This window comes from Apostichopus japonicus, chromosome 9 (genome assembly GCF_037975245.1).
Source record: "Apostichopus japonicus isolate 1M-3 chromosome 9, ASM3797524v1, whole genome shotgun sequence".
Taxonomy (NCBI): domain Eukaryota; kingdom Metazoa; phylum Echinodermata; class Holothuroidea; order Aspidochirotida; family Stichopodidae; genus Apostichopus; species Apostichopus japonicus.
Window position 1 is genome coordinate 25,952,744 of NC_092569.1, and position 19,939 is coordinate 25,972,682.

General features: G+C 40.4%; 1 protein-coding gene across 3 annotated transcripts in view; it reads right to left on the reverse strand.

The window, feature by feature from the left end:
* The window catches only part of LOC139973207 (multifunctional protein CAD-like), a 54,118-nt gene extending 35,332 nt beyond the window's left edge, over positions 1-18,786 (reverse strand). For 2 of the 3 annotated variants that reach the window (XM_071979725.1, XM_071979723.1), the window contains exons 1-19: positions 18,601-18,786; positions 16,799-16,903; positions 14,286-14,555; positions 13,658-13,716; positions 12,743-12,826; positions 12,047-12,188; positions 11,374-11,545; positions 10,304-10,591; positions 9,574-9,727; positions 7,933-8,064; positions 7,045-7,278; positions 5,978-6,199; positions 5,431-5,619; positions 4,473-4,706; positions 3,884-4,021; positions 3,189-3,433; positions 2,203-2,449; positions 849-1,049; positions 248-370 (exon numbers count right to left, since the gene is read on the reverse strand). In XM_071979725.1, coding sequence (XP_071835826.1) covers positions 248-370; positions 849-1,049; positions 2,203-2,449; positions 3,189-3,433; positions 3,884-4,021; positions 4,473-4,706; positions 5,431-5,619; positions 5,978-6,199; positions 7,045-7,278; positions 7,933-8,064; positions 9,574-9,727; positions 10,304-10,591; positions 11,374-11,545; positions 12,047-12,188; positions 12,743-12,826; positions 13,658-13,716; positions 14,286-14,555; positions 16,799-16,883 — 3,219 coding nt within the window. In that variant the 5' untranslated portion in view covers positions 16,884-16,903; positions 18,601-18,786. Of the gene's footprint in view, positions 1-247; positions 371-848; positions 1,050-2,202; positions 2,450-3,188; positions 3,434-3,883; positions 4,022-4,472; positions 4,707-5,430; positions 5,620-5,977; positions 6,200-7,044; positions 7,279-7,932; positions 8,065-9,573; positions 9,728-10,303; positions 10,592-11,373; positions 11,546-12,046; positions 12,189-12,742; positions 12,827-13,657; positions 13,717-14,285; positions 14,556-16,798; positions 16,904-18,534 lie in introns of all 3 variants that reach the window. The other variant, XM_071979724.1, reaches the window with a different exon arrangement.
* Between the last annotated feature and the right edge of the window lie 1,153 nt (positions 18,787-19,939).

A 19,939-nucleotide genomic window follows, 5' to 3' on the forward strand; every position in this document is an offset into this window, starting at 1 on the left:
AGAATATCTATCCATAGTTTTGACTATGGATAATTTTAGACTATGAAAAAAATGAATCTGCATTGTTGTCACTGTAAAACCAAAAAGACGATGGAAAAGTGAAAAGCAGTATAAGGCTAGAATGGGATTGGAATCAGTGACCGGTGTATTTCAAAGAAGGGAGATGGGGAAAGAGGATACAAGAACATGGTTTTGTTTGGTACATGAAGTGATGCGGGAGGGGGGGAGGGGGTAACTCTTTTCTTACCTCCAGTTCAGTCAGTTCCTTCCACTGGGGCTGTAGGACACCGATGGAATCCAACATACGAGAGAACTTGAATCTGTTCTCTGCGTTGTCGATCGATTCGGGTGACGTACCCAGGATGCGACACTGAGGAGGAGAAGATGATAGACACATGACTTTTGATCGTTCTTTATTTATTCATTTAAGATGGGTTTCGGTGGAAAAACAGTTTATTTTTAACAACCAATTCATTATCTTTATTAGAAATTATTTATGAAAAGGGTATTAAAAAGCTAAGCAGAGATGCAACCGAAAAAAAAAAAAAAAATTTTAAATTACTATTGCATTAACTAGACTCAAAGTTTGTCACAATGTTATTGGATCAGTTTGTCTTCTGTTCACAAGATTGCTCTGGGGAGGGGGAGATAGGAGGAGGATGAAGGGGGAGGTGATGGGGCAGGGGAAGGGATGTTACCATAATTTCCATCTCAAGCCAATATCATCACCGGGATTATATTCATCTATGATAACCTGGGGGAAATGCAATAGGCTAAAAACCATTTTAGTTTTAACACCCGGACCAGCTGTTGTCATTGTACAATAACACTGAGACATGGATACATACCCTCTTGCGATGGAGTGCCATGGCAATGTTATTAGGCAGTTGGCCTCCCATGGAGAGGATGACTCCCTCGGGTTGTTCAATCTCATAGATGTCCATCACGGTTTCGAAGGAGATCTCGTCAAAGTACAGCCTGTCGCACATATCGTAGTCTGTGCTGACAGTCTCAGGGTTATAGTTGATCATGATGGTTTTACGTCTCATCTGGAAAGGATGATGAAGTAGAAAAATAACCAGTTCTATTCACTTGCAGAAACATATCGGTCGAAATAGAGAAGGAAGAAAAATCTTATTTTTGGGGGGAAGGACACAAGACGCATGAACACCCTTAACCATACTGTAACACTTGAATTGAGAAAGAAGGGCCTTGTTTTAGTTTTAGCTTTGAACCAATTTATATTTAAAATATTAAATATAATATCATGTTTAACTTTGAACCAATTTGTTTTTAAAATATTAATTATAATATCATGTTTAACTTTGTTTTCAGGATGCTACTTTTCAGAGACCCTGTAAAATCTGTGTTACACTTAAACACTATGTGACAAACTGATGCATTCACATTTCATATTCACAGAACCGTCTTGCTACAACAACACACCTAAGGATAGCAGTCACCTCAACTGATGTATTCACATTTCATATTCACAGAACCGTCTTGCTATAACAACACAGCTAAGGATAGCAGTCACCTCAACTGATGCATTCACATTTCATATTCACAGAACCGTCTTGCTATAACAACACAGCTAAGGATAGCAGTCACCTCAACTGATGCATTCACATTTCATATTCACAGAACTGTCTTGCTACAACAACACAGCTAAGGATAGCAGTCGCCTCAACTGATGCATTCACATTTCATATTCACAGAACTGTCTTGCTACAACACAGGTAAGGATAGCAGTCGCCTCAACTGATGCATTCACATTTCATATTCACAGAACCGTCTTGCTACAACAACACAGCTAAGGATAGCAGTCGCCTCAACTGATGCATTCACATTTCATATTCACAGAACTGTCTTGCTACAACAAGACAGCTAAGGATAGCAGTCGCCTCAACTGATGCATTCACATTTCATATTCCCAGAACCGTCTTGCTACAACAACACAGCTAAGGATAGCAGTCGCCTCAACTGATGCATTCACATTTCATATTCCCAGAACCGTCTTGCTACAACAACACAGCTAAGGATAGCAGTCTCCTCAACTGATGCATTCACATTTCATATTCACAGAACTGTCTTGCTACAACAACACAGCTAAGGATAGCAGTTGCCTCAACTGATGCATTCACATTTCATATTCACAGAACTGTCTTGCTACAACACAGCTAAGGATAGCAGTCGCCTCACCTTTCGGAGCTCCTTGATGCAGCCGACAGCGCACCAATCAAACTCCACGCTACTTCCGATGCGGTAGACCCCGGAACCGATCACCATGGTGTAACCACCTGGAAAGTCCAGGTCATTGGTGGTACCATTATAGGTCAGGTAGAGGTAATTCGTACTGGCCGGCCACTCTGCGGCCACGGTATCAATCTGTTTCACCATCGGACGAATCCCGAAACCCTGCCTCATATGGCGGACGGCTAGCTCGGTGCTGAGTGTGTGAAGACATTGTGTATGAGAACAGTTATAAACAGTGCTGTTGAACACAACTATAAAACACCTGTATTTCATAGTACAGTTAAAGGGACATAAAAGCACTCCACAGGTAAACCTATATTTCAAGAGTACACTTAAAGTAACATAACAGCCTTGTCTTTATAAAGCTTGTTGTAAGTACCAGACTAACAGAAATGTACCAAGAGCCTCCAATTCTGTATATATTAGTGTTTACACGGGTCCAAAAATCGGGAACCGGGTTCCCGAGACTGGTTACCCGTCGGGTATCCGGGTACCTGAAAAAAAATAGTTTACCCTCGTGTATCGCGATTTTCAAGAAACTACACCTAACACCATACTAAGTCAATGGGTTAATCTACCTAACCATCTGTTTATTAGCTGAAATTGTGACGCAGTTATAAGATATCCATGGCATATTTTCGTTAGTGCTGTTATCTTCGACCACAATAGTAGCCTAACACCACACTAAGTCAATGGGAAAAATTTGCCTAACCAAGTCAAAAACAAAAAAAAACACTTTGCGTAGGATTCGGATAATAAATTAGGAACCGGGTAGTATCCCGGGCGTATAACGGGCGTCTGGCAGATACCCCGTACAAACACTAGTATATATGTTGGTCCATATAGGCCCATCAGAGTGTGTCGTCTGCAATGTCTCAGTCACTAGTAAATCATATGATCCCAAAGTAATAACAGTGGAACTAGCTTCCTACCTCTCGATACACTTGGCGATCTGTTTGTCCGAGAATCCAAGCTGCTTAGCCTGACGGAGTAACTCCGGTTCCACGGTCTTCACCTTGAACTCTTCCAGCTTGCCTTCACAACGGACAATGTTTTGGAATTTGTGCAGAAACCAGCGGTCAATCTTGGTCAGCTGGTAGAGTTGGTCGACGGTATGGCCTGCCTTCAAAGCAGTAGCCACTACAAATATTCGTTCGTCGGTGGGCATTTTAAGTACCTGGTGGTCGTGATAAGTTCAAAGGATTTACTATAGCAAGTAAACAATGCTAACTTTGTTAATATATATTTGCTTTTTTTATATAGCGCTTTATACCAGCGATAGGTCTGAAAGCGCTTTACAGACGTTATATTACCCCTGGTCAATGATAACCTGTCCCAGAGACAATCCCTCCAGTCGGCAGCAGTTACATACTGCGCCCAATGACAAGTTACCTCACAGGTACACATTTAACCCCTGGGTGGAGAGAGGCAAGTGAGACAAAGCATCTTGCCTAAGGACACAACGTGATGAACTAGGCAGGAATCGAACCAGCAATCCTTGGATCACAAGTCCGACGCCTTAGCCAATTGGCCACCACGCTCTCACTAAAAAGAAAAAGACAAATAAAACAGGCAGGACTGTTTGTCAAATTTTGAGGCAACACGATCATTTAAACCATGAGCTTACCCCTTCGTTATACGGGAGGACATGTGCTTCGAAACCGTTTACATTCTCGTTCACCATCCGAAGGGCTTTCTGGAACGCCTCTTCAAATTTCCTCCCGACGGCCATAACTTCTCCGACACTCTTCATACAACTGCCAATCTGAGGAAGGGAAACCGACAACGAAAAATATATTGAAAAAATCATGTCGCATTTAATATAAATCAACAAGATAAAGAATGCCTGTATTGATCAAACAGAGGAATGAGCAGAGGATTATGATAAAACCCGAAATATCAGTGTACCGTCATACTATTTAATGTTAAGAAATTAGCTGCAAATAGGGGGGGGGGGGATTAAATATATTCTAAAGTAAAATGATAAATGAGTTATGTTCACAAGGACTTAAGGGTACAACTTTGGTGCACAACCGCAACTTTGAGAAAACATTAGAATAGACTTGCAAGTAAACTGACATTCTTGTTGATGAGAGGAAACAACGCCTAATTTGGTTTGGTTCCTGACGGTATTAATGAGGTAGGGCAGTCACATGACAAGACGTCTGGTGTAATCCATGTTGCCCGTCGTTCGGCGACATCTACTGGACACTCACCTTATTACTGACTTTTGTAAACTTCTTCAGGTCCCAACGGGGCATCTTGACCACGCAGTAGTCCAGACTGGGCTCAAAGCAGGCCGTGGTTGAGCTGGTTACCGAGTTCTTGAGCTGGGGTAAGGGTATACCCAGGGCTAATTTGGCTGCCACATAGGCCAGAGGGTACCCCGTGGCCTTGCTCGCCAAGGCGGAACTGCGGGAGAGCCGAGCGTTCACCTCGATGATGAAGTACTGGGACACGAGGGAAAGAAATATATGTCACATGTTTTTCTATTTCGCTTACGTCGACCTGAAGAAATGGCGAACTACACGAACCAATGAATGCTAAAGGCATAAATTCAAAAAGAATACAAGAGGAAATTTGGTTCCCCTCCATCACTGCTTAACCCTCCTTTTGCTACCCCCTCCCTGCCCTCCTTTTTTCCCCTCCCCACCCTCCTTCTACTCCCCCTCCTCGCCCTCCTTTTTCTTTGATATTATGAATCATTTTTAAGTATTCTTTCGTCGTCTCCCACTTCCTTCTTTTTTAAGGCAACATATAGTTGAAACTGAAATACTGCTATTCCTGAAAAAGATCAATTCCACTGCTCTTATTATTGGAAAAGGTTTCAGAGACATTTCCCTACCATGGCTTTATAAAAAGTAACAAAATAAAAAACAAAATAAAACAGTTAAAAACACATATTAAATTACTCAGTTTCAGATTAATTACCATGCACCGGATATTAATAAACTACTTTTCTAAGGTAATCCTTAGTTCACACTTACATATGGTTTATGCTAAAGATAAAAAAAATTCATTCAAATTCATTCCCCAATGTAGGCTTTTAGTTACCTACCATTTGAAGTAACCCATCATTCAAACTAACATATTTATTTAATGAAAAGAATCAATGTAACTACCCTATTACTGACTGGGGTTTCTTTCTGAATGCCCTTCGAGGGTTTTCCTTACCTCCTGTGACTCTGGGTTCAGTGCATACTGAATATTGCATTCCCCAACCACACCCAGATGTCTGATGACTTTGATGGCTGTGCTACGCAGCATGTTGTATTCGATGTTGGTCAGGGTCTGGCTGGGTGCCACTACGATGGACTCACCAGTGTGGATGCCCAGAGGGTCAACATTCTCCATGTTACACACCTGGTGGGTAAGAAGACATTAATTGATTGGCGTTAACAAAGAAATGTAAGAAAAGGCCAGGGGCTTTCTCCTAGCTCTCTTCCACCTCATTTCTCCACAATTCCTGTCTGTGTCCTTCTGCAGTTTATTCCCAGCTACCCTCTTCCCTTCATCCTACTTTGACCCTTTACAGCTTATCTCCTACCTCTCCTCTTCCCCCTGTTGGTTTCTTCCTTTCTTCTCTCCATCCCTTGTCTACTAATCCCCTTTCATCTTAAAATATATATATCTTAAAACTTGTGAAACTCTTTTTATTTCTTAACATTCGTTGGTGACATGCTGTCCCACATTGTACACATATCGTGTACACTATTCTTACCGTAACGCAGTTATCGTAGGCATCCCTCACGACCTCGTACTCAACTTCCTTCCAGCCTTTCATCGATTTATCCACCAGGATCTGACTCGTGAGAGCAAACGCTGCCGATGCCAGTTTGGTCAGTTCTGATCTGTTGTTCGCAAAGCCGGACCCCAGGCCACCGAGAGCGTAAGCGGCTCTTACCATGACAGGGTAGCCGATGGTATCGGCAGCCGTAAGAGCCTACAAATAGCAGAAATGTTTTAAGAATAGTCAATGTGATGGAAATATGTTGTCAAAAGCAAACATTATTCCAGAGGAATCTATTCCCTCAAGTCTCTTTGGGTTTTTTTTTTTTTGGGGGGGGGGGGTTTGGGGGGTTTCTTATTCCCTTGTTTGTTGTTTTTCTCTCTTTTTTAACAGTACCTGATCAATTAAATACTCTTCATTGATAAATAAGTAGAATAAACTAATAAATAATTAAGTAATCATAATTAAGTAATAATTGACTAATAAATAGGTGGAATTAACTTTGACGAAAAAATAGCTACTGGGCATTGACATTCATTGCTTCAAAATCTCTCGACAAACCTCATCTTTTATCCCGAAATATATTTAAGTCAAAAAAATTTCGAGAGCCAATCCTTTTTGAATACGAAAAAGAAAAAAGAAAATATATGAACATTCGTATGGTGTGTTGCAGCGTCCGTATCAGGTGGTTTATGTCAATAGTTTCTGGTAGGAAAAACTACAGTTTAGTAAGTAGTCAGGGAAGAACATGCCTGTTTTATTCTCTACTTATCTATAGCAACACCAAAGTGCAAAGACGACATCTTGGAAAAAACTATCTAGTTTGTTAAGCTTAGGCACCATTTTCCTGCTATACGGGTGATATAGTAGGCTACATCAGTTACCACAACAAGACACTGATGGCGAAAAAGCAAATAACTACCTATTTTTTTTGAGACAATTTTTTGTTCAATTCTCTCCTTCTGGAGCCCTCATCACCTTCACTGACCACCTCCTATTTACCAACTCATCTCTATTGCAATCTTAAATACATACAAATCCCTCATCTGACAATATACCTCTTCCACCGAGTACGCTGCTTGGCTTGGAGCTACCTGCTCTCCGATTTCGTGCATCCTGTCTGCAAATATCTTCCTGTCTTCCGTGTCTTCGATGGATTTGACCGGAGTGCCCAGTACTTTGACCTTGTACTTCTCCAGGATCCCGGACTGTTTCAGTTGAACGCCACAGTTGAGACCGGTCTGTCCTCCAAATGTCAGAAGGATGCCATCTGGTCTCTCGCATTCCAAGACCTGTCAAAGAAAGAAGAGAAAAATAACAACCATGGAATGTACTGCATTTTGAGTTTTGAAGAGTGATTTAATTCTAACGTCAACCTGATTCCTGACTCATTTTTCCCAAACATAAATATGATGATGTGATTGCAGAATATCTGTATACTATGTATTGCGTTTCTTGTACCAGTCCATTTTAGTCTCTGAATATAAAAAAAAAAAAAATTCATACTAATATCTGTTTGTTTCTCTCACATTCCTTCAATCATAATTTCGTTTCGTACCAAGAGAATCACACTCTTGTGGTCGCTAATCGAGCTCTCCGTTTCTAAGGTTGCATTTTTAGTGACATTCAGCCTTAAACACCGTCTAATCTTCCATTGGAAGACTAAATTATAAGTTATGGAAATATTGCAACTTGTCCTTGTGTCATTTCTCGGACATCAGGCTTTACACATTTTTTAATATGTTAAGATAACTAATCAGGACAAAGTGAGATGCTTCCAACCACAAAGAAATATATGTATGAAATAGTATGACTTCTAAGCTTCATAGCCCTTTCACAGTGGTTCACAAGACCAAATGAAATGCTCATGAACTCTCTTCTCTGATCCTGTCTGTCTCCCCATTACATGATATATTTAAACCCTATCAATGGCTTTCATGACCTACCTGACTGACATATTTCGGGGTGATTGGCAGGAAGTAGACCCGATCGGCCATTCCCTTAGATGTCTGCACGGTTGCTATGTTTGGGTTGATTAGAATTGTTTGAATGCTCTCCTCCTTCAATGCTTTGATTGCCTGTTATGATTACAAACGGAAAAGAAACAATGTTAATCCAATGATGGTTATCAGCTACCCTGCCCCCCCTCCCCCTCAACCACTCCAATACATCAAAAGGTGTTACAAAGACCCAAAATGTTAGCATATGTACAATCTATTAAACACCAATTTTTTCTTAACCACAAACACAAACATTATTCACAGCAAAACCTAGGTAATAGACTAATTTGTAACCACTTGATTGATGCATTAAATATGCAACTATATAGAAGCATTAAGAATTCCACAATTTTAGGGACTTTTAGAGCAATAAAGACCACTCTCAAATTGTCGGATAACTTCAGGAATTTTGAACTTGATACCACTTATCACCTCCAAATACTAAATATCGTTGTATAAATATTGAAGTCCGAGCCGTTTCAATTCCTCAAGAAAACGGCGATAGCAAATTTCATGGCCGACGCAGCTAACCTAGCCGCCTAGTGTGCACATGTATATGATGACTCATGTGTACACAGCAAGTAAAGGTTATTGTCATTAATGGATGAATTTAGGGAACAAAATTTAACTTAGATCAAGTGTCAATGGCTAGAAACCATTGTCAGGGGAGTAATTGATTGCTCTCATCGTGTGTATATGTTTCTAAAGAATCTACACTTTGTCTCTTCCAAAGTACTTTGCCTTCTGTGTACAAAGAAGCTACACATATTTCTTCGACTTGCATAGCAGTTTGACCATTTTACACGGCAGTTTGACCATTTTACACGGCAGTTTGACCATTTTACACGGCAGTTTGACCATTTTACACGGCAGTTTGACCATTTTACAAAGCAGTTTGACCATTTTACAAAGCAGTTTGACCATTTTACATAGCAGTTTGACCATTTTACATAGCAGTTTGACCATTTTACATAGCAGTTTGACCATTTTACATAGCAATATGCGATGCGGTACCGGATAAGTTATTCCCTGATTGTTATCCGTCCCAGCTGTATTTCTTTAGTTCTACTTATTATTACTTACATGCAGGGATGTGCCCAGGATTTCCTGAGTGCCGGGTACACTGATCGCCGTCCTGGGGGAGGGGTTTAAGGGGGAGGGGTGTCCCCCTCCCCTTTGAGAAATTGATTTTTAAAGGTGCTCAGATGCCAAATGCTGGCACTTGTGTAGCTTTTTAAGGACATACACAAGTCCTAGTTTTGCTAACAATTTACATTTTTTTAATTTTTTGGGGGGGGGGGGGATTTTAGATGAAAATAGTGCTGGGCGGGATTCACGATTTTTAAGACAATGCAGGGCGGTAATATTAAGTGCTGGGCGGGGCCGCCCAGTGCCACCCAGCGTGGGCACATCCCTGTACATGATATAGCAAACCACCTGCATAACAATATTATCAACTATGTAAGCCAACGTAAGTCATTTGTCTACAAAACGGGAAGTGAAACTTTTATCTCTTTGAGACATTCAACCGTTCTAGGCTATCATAAAACAGTCCGTCATGTGTGGTTGCCATGGTAACATATTTACCTGTGAGCCGGAATAATCAAATTCGCCGGCTTGTCCTATGGAGAGTCCCCCAGAGCCGAGAATCAAGACTTTCTTGGGTTGATCCTCAGCAGTAGGGGTGTAGAGGGTGGGGCTGTACGCCAGTCTGGTGTTTATCCTCTCACTGATGCTTTTGCTACGAGATGAAGAATTTTAATGAAGACAATAAATGCCGAGTCAAGTTTTAATATATTGGAGTATAGATGTTGTGATCAAAAAGTGCAAGGGTCTTACTAGAACTCTTTTGGAGAACTTTCTTATCAATAAAGTGCAGATCTCTGATTCTTGTACGGGTATATACGTAGAAGACAAAATTTGTAAACAGGGCTAGCCAATTAGTTAATTCCCTGAGGCCTGGGGAATAAAAATCTACCAAGATGAAAACATTTAAAGATGATAGGTGTAAAAGGACAGAAAACAGACAAAAACATCAACTATAACAACAAGCAATAAAAATGCTTAACAGATAAAACTGGAGTGACCAAAAACAATATATAAAAGTAACATTTAAACAGTGACTAAAAGTTTTATGACACATTAGGATGAAACCAGTGTGATAACAACTAACAGGATCATAGACACTATGATGAAAGCTTCACATCTTGCCAGCATTATTGGTTCACAGCATGAAGTATATACGTACTCATAATAGAGAAGTAAAAACATAAAACCACTTCTAACTCGATTAAGAGCACTCCGGTGAAAATCTTACCTAAGTTGTCCTACTTTCCTTTCCTTCACAGCATCCATGAAGATTTCAAAGAGAAATTCTAGGTCCCTGGGACCACCCATGTGCTCCGGGTGGAACTGGACGCTGAAGAAAGGTTTATTATTGTGTATGATGCCCTCGTTGGTCCGGTCGTTTGCATTGGTAAAGAGCACCGACCAATCGGCGGGCATGTTGTCCACGTTGACAGCAAAGCCGTGGTTCTGCGTGGTGATGTAACATCTCCCTGTTCCTTCGTGAATGCACGGTTGGTTGTGACCGCGGTTGCCATACCTGAAAATTAAGGTGGAACATGTCAGACATATCAACGTATCAAGGTATCAAAGAATCAACCTATCAACATATGAACGTAACAATAGCTGATGGTCTACTCATTTACTCTCGTCTTTAACCTCTTAAAGGAGAAGACCAAAAGTGTCTTGCACTCCTTGGAGAGAATCTATTCCACCAGCCACAGCTGTGTAACATTCAGAGAAAATATTACCATTAATTAGAGAAATGTTAATAAGTTGTTTTATACGTTTTTGCGCTAATTAATTAAGTCACATTATTTCCCCCGTGATTGGTTACATTTTGTTTAAACTGAAAAGTTCTAGTATTTGAACTGTCTCCGACTATTGACTGCCAGTCCAGAAATCTCTACATTTTAAACTTCTCAAACTGAAGCCACTGCGACTTCCAACTGGCAAAATATTGATCAGTCGCTGTGATCCATTTCCTGTAGTAACAAAGACTTTATCTGATATTTATAAATTACTTTCAAACCACCAGGAGTTCGGAACAAGATACTTTACATGGAGTATCTTAAGTCTGTAGGTACAATATTCTCTTTATTACCTAACATGTCACACTGTCTGTGGCCAGAGTACTAATTACAAAATAATCCTACTAAAATCAACTAGAGACTAAATAATCTGAAGCAAATTGAAACCACCAATGATAATTTACTAAATTGAAACCACCAACAAAAAAAAACACCTCCTTGACAGAAAGCACAAAACAGTTAAAACCATTCTAGGATGGAAGTTGGTTAAATGTGGACAGTTTCTGCTTACTTCATTTTGAATGTTTTCAACCCAGCAGCATGAGACAGCAACTGATGACCGAAGCAGATTCCAAAGACTGGTTTCGGGTTTGATTCCTTGATGACCTTCCTTATGTGACTTATGGGTTTCTCTGCCATTTCGGGATCGCCAGGTCCGTTGCTAATGAATAATCCATCATATTCTAGACAAAAACAGACGCAATCAGAAATATTTACTTAGGATTTCATTATGAAAGATGAAAAGTCAGGTGGGAAGGAGGGGGGCAAGAGGGATGGTTTGTGGAAGGGATGAAAGGCAGGAGGGATGAGAGGCAGGAAGGAGGGGAGACGGAAGGGATCAGAGGAAGGAGGGATGGTATGCAGGACAGATGGGAAAGAGTGAAGGAGGGAAGGCAAGAGGGATGAGAAGCAGGACGGGTGTGAGGAATAAGGAGGAGGCATGAAGGAGGAGGGAGGGGGTGATGGGTTGCAGGAGGGATTGGAGACAGGCACATTGGACTGACAGAGAGGTGGAGGCAGAGTTGGAGGAAGGACAGAACAAGGCACAGTTCATATTTATGGTATACAATATTGAACGGAAATAAACCTACTTTAAGTCTCTGTTACAGTACCTTCAATGCTTACACAGCTGCCCGGGTTGTGATCAGTCAAAAACACTGACAAACTCATCAGAAAATACTAACCTGAACTTTTAAAGGGATAGTCCCACGGTACCACCGTGACTTCTGCTCCCAGCTCAGCTAGCATCCGAATCTGGTTATTCTTGAACCCACAGTCTACAGTCATTATTTTGAAAGCACCACCCTTGTTGAAGGTTTTTGGTTTCTATCAAGTTAAATAAAGAAATTGAAAATGCCATGAAATGTTTATCAAGGTTTGTAAAAGATTACTGGCAAGATATGTCACATGGCACTGCCAAGTCAACCAGTGTTTATGAAACATAATTACAAAGTATTTTGGATCAACACTTTAATAAAACTTGCATCTGAAAATCAATTGTGCTGCTTGCAGCCAACCAATGCACCTTTCTTCATTAACCTGAGGACCCTCCCTGACTTGTGTTCTTTATATATCTGCACAATCTGATTCGTCAACCTGAGCACATTGCTCTGTCAATAGGGCAAACCGTCGTTAGTCAATTTGCATCTGAAATTCAATGGTGCTGCTCATATCCAACCATGACACCATAATTCATAGACATGAGCACCCACCCCAATTCATCAACTAGAGCACCTAGCTTCATCAATCTGGACGTCGAACGTACCGGCCGGAGAACGTTACCATGACAACCTGTAACTTTGTCCAGTGGACCATGTATGTTTCAGCTCACAACCATTGCCAGTGCTATAATTATTTCATATTCAAAGACATGACCTTACCTTGACAGATACCTCTGCGACCAGATTGATCTTATCGATGTCTAAGAATTCCACTTCCTCAGGTTTGGTCCCTTGAAAGACGATCTGAAATCAGGAGAAATCATATCCACACTGTGTTTTAACTCTCTTCTACTACCGTCATACCTAAGAAATAAACATCTCAGTCTCACAGATTGGGCTGCTGTAAAACTTCCAAGTGTGCTCCATCTGGAATGTAACATTCACTCTCCAAGCAAAGACTTAACCACACAAATATATTCCAAGTTGTTGGCATCTACAGTACTACTACTCTGATATCATACAATACATGGTCAATAACTTGAGGTTGACCGATTAATTCACAATTTATTCCGATTAATTCACAAAATCTCAAAATTGGACTCTTTAAGACAAATCTTTTCTCATCAGCAACAGATGTACCAGTCGATAATGTGGAAACAGCCTACAGTCATTTGAAGAACAAGTCTATGAGAATGTTGTTATATACTATGTCCTTATCACCTAGTGTACGGTGTGTACGTGTGATGCAATCAGTGAATCATAAATAAATCATACATGTCAGTTTTTCAATTGTGTCGACATTCTTAATGTGTCTGTTACACGCACAGAAACAACTCCCCTTGGCCTCTGTACTTCAAAAAATCAACACCAAAGTCTTAACCGGCTTACTGGCTATAAGTACTGCACAATAGTGTTCGACCGATTATATGATAATCGGTTATTACCGATTACCGGTTAGTAATCTACCAGTCATAATTATGCAAGACATGTCTTAGTACACAAGGTATATGTCAACAAGGACAATTTAAATATGACCCAACCATTTATGGAATGATCCATATCAACTATTCAACCTGCATATTATGCACTCAACGGATTCCTACAGTTACTTTTGAGGGTCCAAACTGAACATACCTTGGCCATCATTGTACCCCTCTCTCTGATCTGTTTAGTAAGAGCTCTTGTATCCACACCTAGAATGGAATCGCAGAAAATTTATTACAGATCACTCACAAAACATATCAACCATTGATTAACCCCCATTCCCCCCCCCTCCCCTCTCTCTATACCTAAATTAACAACAACTTCATTTAGTGGAAACTGCAAGGAGTAACTAGTTCAGCTCCACTCAACAGTTGAAATTTGAGCGCTCCATGTTTCAATTCTTGATTCCCGACTAAAAATGCTTTTTAAACAGCTTTCAATTTGCTAGTGGACAATATTTACATAGTCAAAAGTCACAGTACCTACCATGCTGTGCAACAAGGGATCCCAGGTGCCCATTTTCGTGGGATGCAAAGCACAAAGCAGCATGGAAGGTACAGTATTTCAAACAAAATTCAGCTTTTTATGAACATTACATCATAGTAAACAATGGAATTTAAGTGACTGAGAATATATAAACAAATCTGGGAAAAAACTTGCAAATATTTCTCTGCTTTATTACAAATTTGTTAACACTTCCCACTCCCCTCAACTGCCCTGCTCCCCTTCCCCCTCCCCTCACAATCAGTTTTCTAACATTCATTAATTTATTATTTACCATGAATGGCAGGAATGTTGTTCTCTTTCAGCCAATCAGAGAGAGTCTTGACTGCTGCCCAATGGCTGTGTTCTGACGACACCTCGCCAACGATGAGGGCAGCAACATGGATCTTCTCTGACTCAAACCACTTGTGGATCCCAAACTGGTCATAGTCATCGCCTGGGACACCGTAGTTACCGATGAGAGGGTAAGTCAGGACGAGCAGCTGCCGGTTGTAGCTGGGGTCAGTCAGAGATTCTGGATAGCCTACCATCCCAGTCTGGAACACTACAAGTGAAACCATGTACATGAATTTAGTACTGTCTGTAGTTCCACATCTCTGACAATCCTTCACAAAATGAGTATACTGTAATATCCAGAATCTGGTTTAATACAGAACTTTCAACATTCAGTACGGCCTACTGTACAGTACACGTACAGCAACAAAACCCTTGCACAGTTCCAACTGAGCTAGGTGGAAAAAAAGGTCTTTCTTTCCTGCATGTAGAACTACAGACCAAGAAGTATTTAAGCCAGTATTCTATCTCATCAGTCATCACAATTTCACCAGCATTATCCGGTGTAATACATGTACTCTGGTTGGTGATTAGCTTGACCAGGGAAGGAAAACCTTGATTACAATCTGAACAGGATCATTGGAAATGCAGGAAATTTTTAATAAGTAAACACCATATGCTCACTTTATGTAAGTACAAATCAGCAAACTGTTACCTAGGTTGCGTCGGTTTACCAATAATACCAGTATAGTGGTAACTTCATTGACACCCATACCGACGGTATTGAAATCTGTCATCAACAAATATATACCAAAAATACCAGGTATGTCCGAAACAACCTTGAATACCCAGTAAATATAATACCTTATTCAAATACCAACCTTCACAGTACACGCAAACTCAAGTATAGCTATATTACCGCTGCTACTGTATAACTCCTTGAGACCGTAACTGTAAACATTATTGCTGCACAATCTTAGCACTTGCATCTGTTGCTTGTACAGTACCGAGCAAAAGGTCAACAAAGAGACACATATATGTTTCTTGCATTTTCACAGGTCTTGAAAAATGGTTTAAGCCTTATCAGCCAATCACGAGCACAGTTCAAGGGGTACATTTACACACGATAACTTGGAACAGTCTATGTACGGATGGGGGAGGGGTTGGGGCAACTTGGGGGAGGTACAGAATACAGCACAGCACCTGTTGGAGATTTTGCTTGAAACTTGGCCTCGAGGAAAAAAGGATTGGATGACATGTGTGCTAGGGGAGTTTCTTTTACATTGAATGATCTAAACGTTCGAACGGCCGGATTTTCGTTCTTTTAAATGTGCCATTTTGGCTTTGACCTTCTTAAAAATCGAGCTACACAATATACAGGGTCAACAATCAAGTTTTACCCTGATTGAAGTAGAAAATGCACACAAAAAAAGTATTTTCAAGGTTATCATATCATGTGGTAATTTTCCCCGCACTTTAAGCTATCTACTTTCCAACATAATACATTGTATACCCCAGCATAGCATTCGTTTGTTAACACACAAAAAAAATTTGCCAGATGGAGAATCTTCCTGCAACGAAGTTGTTATTGTAATGCCCCCTGTTAAAATATGATCAAAATATGATCAATTGCTCTAACCCCAATCCATGCTATTAAGCCAATTGTTATTATTCCAGACACAGGTAGGTATAGTGTAGCTGGATGAAAAAAGGTTACAGATTCACAGGCTTGCGAAAAGTGGTGCCCCACACAACCGATTTATATTTTCTTGACTAACCGATTTGGCGCAATACGCCATACCTGTTCTGATACCGATTCTATGCATATTACTATCCAAATACTCAATTACCTGGTAATTCCCATACCAAATATATGCTAAGTGTACTGTTTGTTGTTGGACTGGCCCTGTAGGCTGTAGTGTAACTAGTGTACTTGAACTGTACTTTCGCGTTGAAATGAAAGACACATGAACAACACTTATTTTTCATACTTTATTTCTTTTAAATCAAATCTTTAAATATGAGAAATAAGAAAAAAACAGAGAATGGGAAAGTCGTAATACAATTGCAGATCACATTTGTAGGCTAGGCTAGTGTCCATAGGTTAATGTTAGTGTTCGATAGTATTAGTACAGTTAACGCTGGAAGTAGCGGTTCTGAGAAAATTTCCAGTATACTCGGTAATACCAGTAATAAATATTTGTCAGCAGGTATACCAGTATCTGTGTTGACTTATATAGACGCGCACCATCATGTTACCATGCTAGACTACTTCTGAAAAGTTTTTGAATGATTGGTATCTCACATTTGTGTGGTTTGGCTTGCATTTCACAATGGTCTTTAGTTTTCATGTTATAATTTAGTTCCCTTGTTGTGCCTGTTACTGTTAGATCCTTTGCCCGTGGATAACACTTTCCACCAAGTTAAAACAGATTCGTTCCATTGCAGCAAAAGAGTGCTGAATGGAAGTAATAAATAATGTCACTACTTTTATACTAGCCTATGCAGCCTCACCTATTTCACCAGAAGCATTCTGTTCTGCTCCAAAATGATTGCCAGAAAAGGTTGTTCCATCTTCCAATATGAGGGTGGCCTCCATGTTCTATCCACAATTCAAACCTACAATGAAAGAAACAAGACAACTCAAGACAAGTAACATATGTTTAATATTGGTGGGTCATTAATGGGCCATTCTCTGGAAAATGAAACTGGCATGAAAAAACTTAAGTGTTCATCAGGACCAAATGCTATACTTTTTGTTTTAGAGGGATTCCTCAAGTTTTCTGTTTCATATTTTTTTCATTAAAATTACTTGCCATAACATACTAATTTGCATAAATTTGCAGTATTGTAAGTTTTAGCCAAAATTTGTAGTTTTTAACTGTATATAATTTGTTTTTTCTACATGAGTATCTAGAATAATATTTCAGTTATCAACTATCACATGGAGGCAGTTATACATGGGTTCATTTATTTCATTTCTAAAGCAGAGGTTCCTGATCTTCAATTCTCTGTTAATAATGGGTGCTAATTAGCATAATTTTGATATCACACACGTGACCAAAATAACGCAAAAGTTTTCGTAAAAAGCAACTGATGTGCCTTATGATGTCCACATTTAATATGCAACCGTTTTAAAGTAATTCCTATGGAATATCAACAACAGTGCTGTTCTTTGGTCATTACTAGAGTCACATTTGCACTGCAAAAATTGCATACTATGGACTGAAAATTCAGTATGTCATACACGTGACCCAAGAATGTCACACACATGACAGGATTTTTTTAGCTTATGTAGTATAGTCAGTATTGCGAAGTTCGGCATACTGCGATACACGATTTCACCATGAAAACCTACAGGAAGAGCCAAATTTCACCAAAAAGTACGAAGCTACAGTTATTTTCTCTCCAAAATGACCCGTGTGCAAGAAATTACTTACATATTTGTCAATAAAATGACGAAGATCTATGAAGGCTGTTATAATTACTGAAAGAGCAACTGCGCCACCAATTTTATCACCAGCGCCACACTGTGGGTTGCGTGTCCGAACTTAGCAATACTCTAGCAAAGAAATACCAGTTCCACAATCACGAAGAATCTTCTTGGAAAACAACGTAAAAACAGTTTGCAGGAAAGAAAGTTTGGCCGTGTATCGTACTATAACACAATTCTCCCACCATATGAAGTATATTTTCCGGTGATTTATACCAGAAGATTTAGTTTGGGGGTGTTTTAAGGCTTAGGTGTCCGAACTTCGAAGTGTCCATTGTATTATGCAAATTTTAAGAAGTGAAATATTGAGGTGTGATGTCTTGTTAGAATGCAAACACATAAGGTAGAAACATGAGAAATTAGGGTTATCCAGCCCTGTTAGAAACTTAGGAATTTGCCAATGTTTTCCTGTGCCTTTTCATTTCACGTCACACACGTGACCGACCTTTATATAACCTCTGCCAGCAAATGAATGTTCTGATTTTGGCTAAGCTATATGGTTTTGTAAAAGAGTCCCCTAGTGCATACTTCAATCAACCCAACTTTCTTTACCTAAAAGTAGTTATTTAGGGGTAAAGTGCAAATCTCCCCTTTTTTCCGTCACACACGTGACCGAGAATGGCCCTAATGACATTATTGTCATGTTAGAGTAGACTCAACCAAAGCATGCTAGGCCTCACATAGGGCTATAGGCTAGAACTACAACAGTAGTACTAGGCCTAGTGCCAGTGGTGGCCTACTGTATATATGTACGTACAAAATCAACCTTATCGTGAATCCTCTGACTCTGAGGCTATAGTGTTCAAATGGCATGTAGTAGTACCTTTCCTTGTTTGGAAGTGTTCTCTGCTTGTATCCAGTAAATCGAAATCGAAAAATGACACCACGGAAAACTTTGTATTCGCACTACGCCTCGGCTTGCAACGGTTTCTTTGTAGAATTTACAATGTGTATATGTTTTGTTATTATCAATATAACTGCGCACCACAAAACGTGAGCACATGGCACACACTGACTTCGATGAAACGACAGTGTTGTTGATTCATGCGGTTCGCGCCAACGTACCTATGGAACGCCAAGGTTGTTTCTCCAACACGGGCAAGATATATTTGCCTATAGTACTCGCTGTAATATATTGGAGACAGTACATAGGCGGGAAATGTTTCAATGTGGAAGATATTGGTGGGGATGGGGTGGGGGGCAGGCGCGTAGTCAAGGGGGCAAATTCCTGGCTACGCGCCTGGGGGGCGGGCAGGGGCGTCAATCCGATTTGAAACGTGGGGGGGCAGGGGCGGATGCAGGATTTTTGACAGGGGGGTCTGACTGGTCCAGCCGCGCCTGATCGAAAGACTATCTAAGCGGAGCGCCACCGTCGGTTGGCGCGGAGCGTACCAGAAAATTTTTGGCATTACAAACCCCCCCAGATGGCCGGAAACGGCACTTCCCCAGTATTCTAAGCTGCATGTACCTAGCCTGAAAATACGGATCTCATGTCTGCAATTTCTCAATTGATGAGAAAAAAACAATCTATGAAATATGGTAATACATATCAGATGAGTTGAGATGATACAAAAATCATAATGCCTTTAGCCACCAATCCCCCTCCCGTTCCGTCACCACTGTTTGATGCAGGGCCGGATCCAGGATTCTGGAAGGGTGAGGGGTTTGGCCTCCAGTGATCCTAGGGTCTAAGGGGAGTGGGTTTCCCTCTATCCATTGTGAAATTCTTGGATATTTAAGTACAACAGGGAACCCCCTTCAATTTAGCCATTCAAAGCATACAAAAACTCACTCGAAATGTATCTGCATCAGTACGAGTTATCTAGTTTTATTGATGATCTATTCATGGTAGATTGGAGAGAACAAACGCCGTGGATGTTTCTCAATGAACTTTCGGACCACTTCGTCAGTGTCGATATGAGTGTTATAATACGTGTTCATGAGAACAAGAGCTGTGAGACGTTCCTTACCCATTGTTGATCGGAGAACAGTTTTATGCCTTCTCACCGCAGAAAACGATCTCTCATGAAGAATTCGTCGGCGCATCCTATGCAGCCTACCGCTCTGCCACCTTACCGCCCAAAACAATTCGAACACCACCTCAATTTTGAAACTTTTCGGTCTGAAAAATGAGATTTTTAGACATTTTATGCACGTGTAGC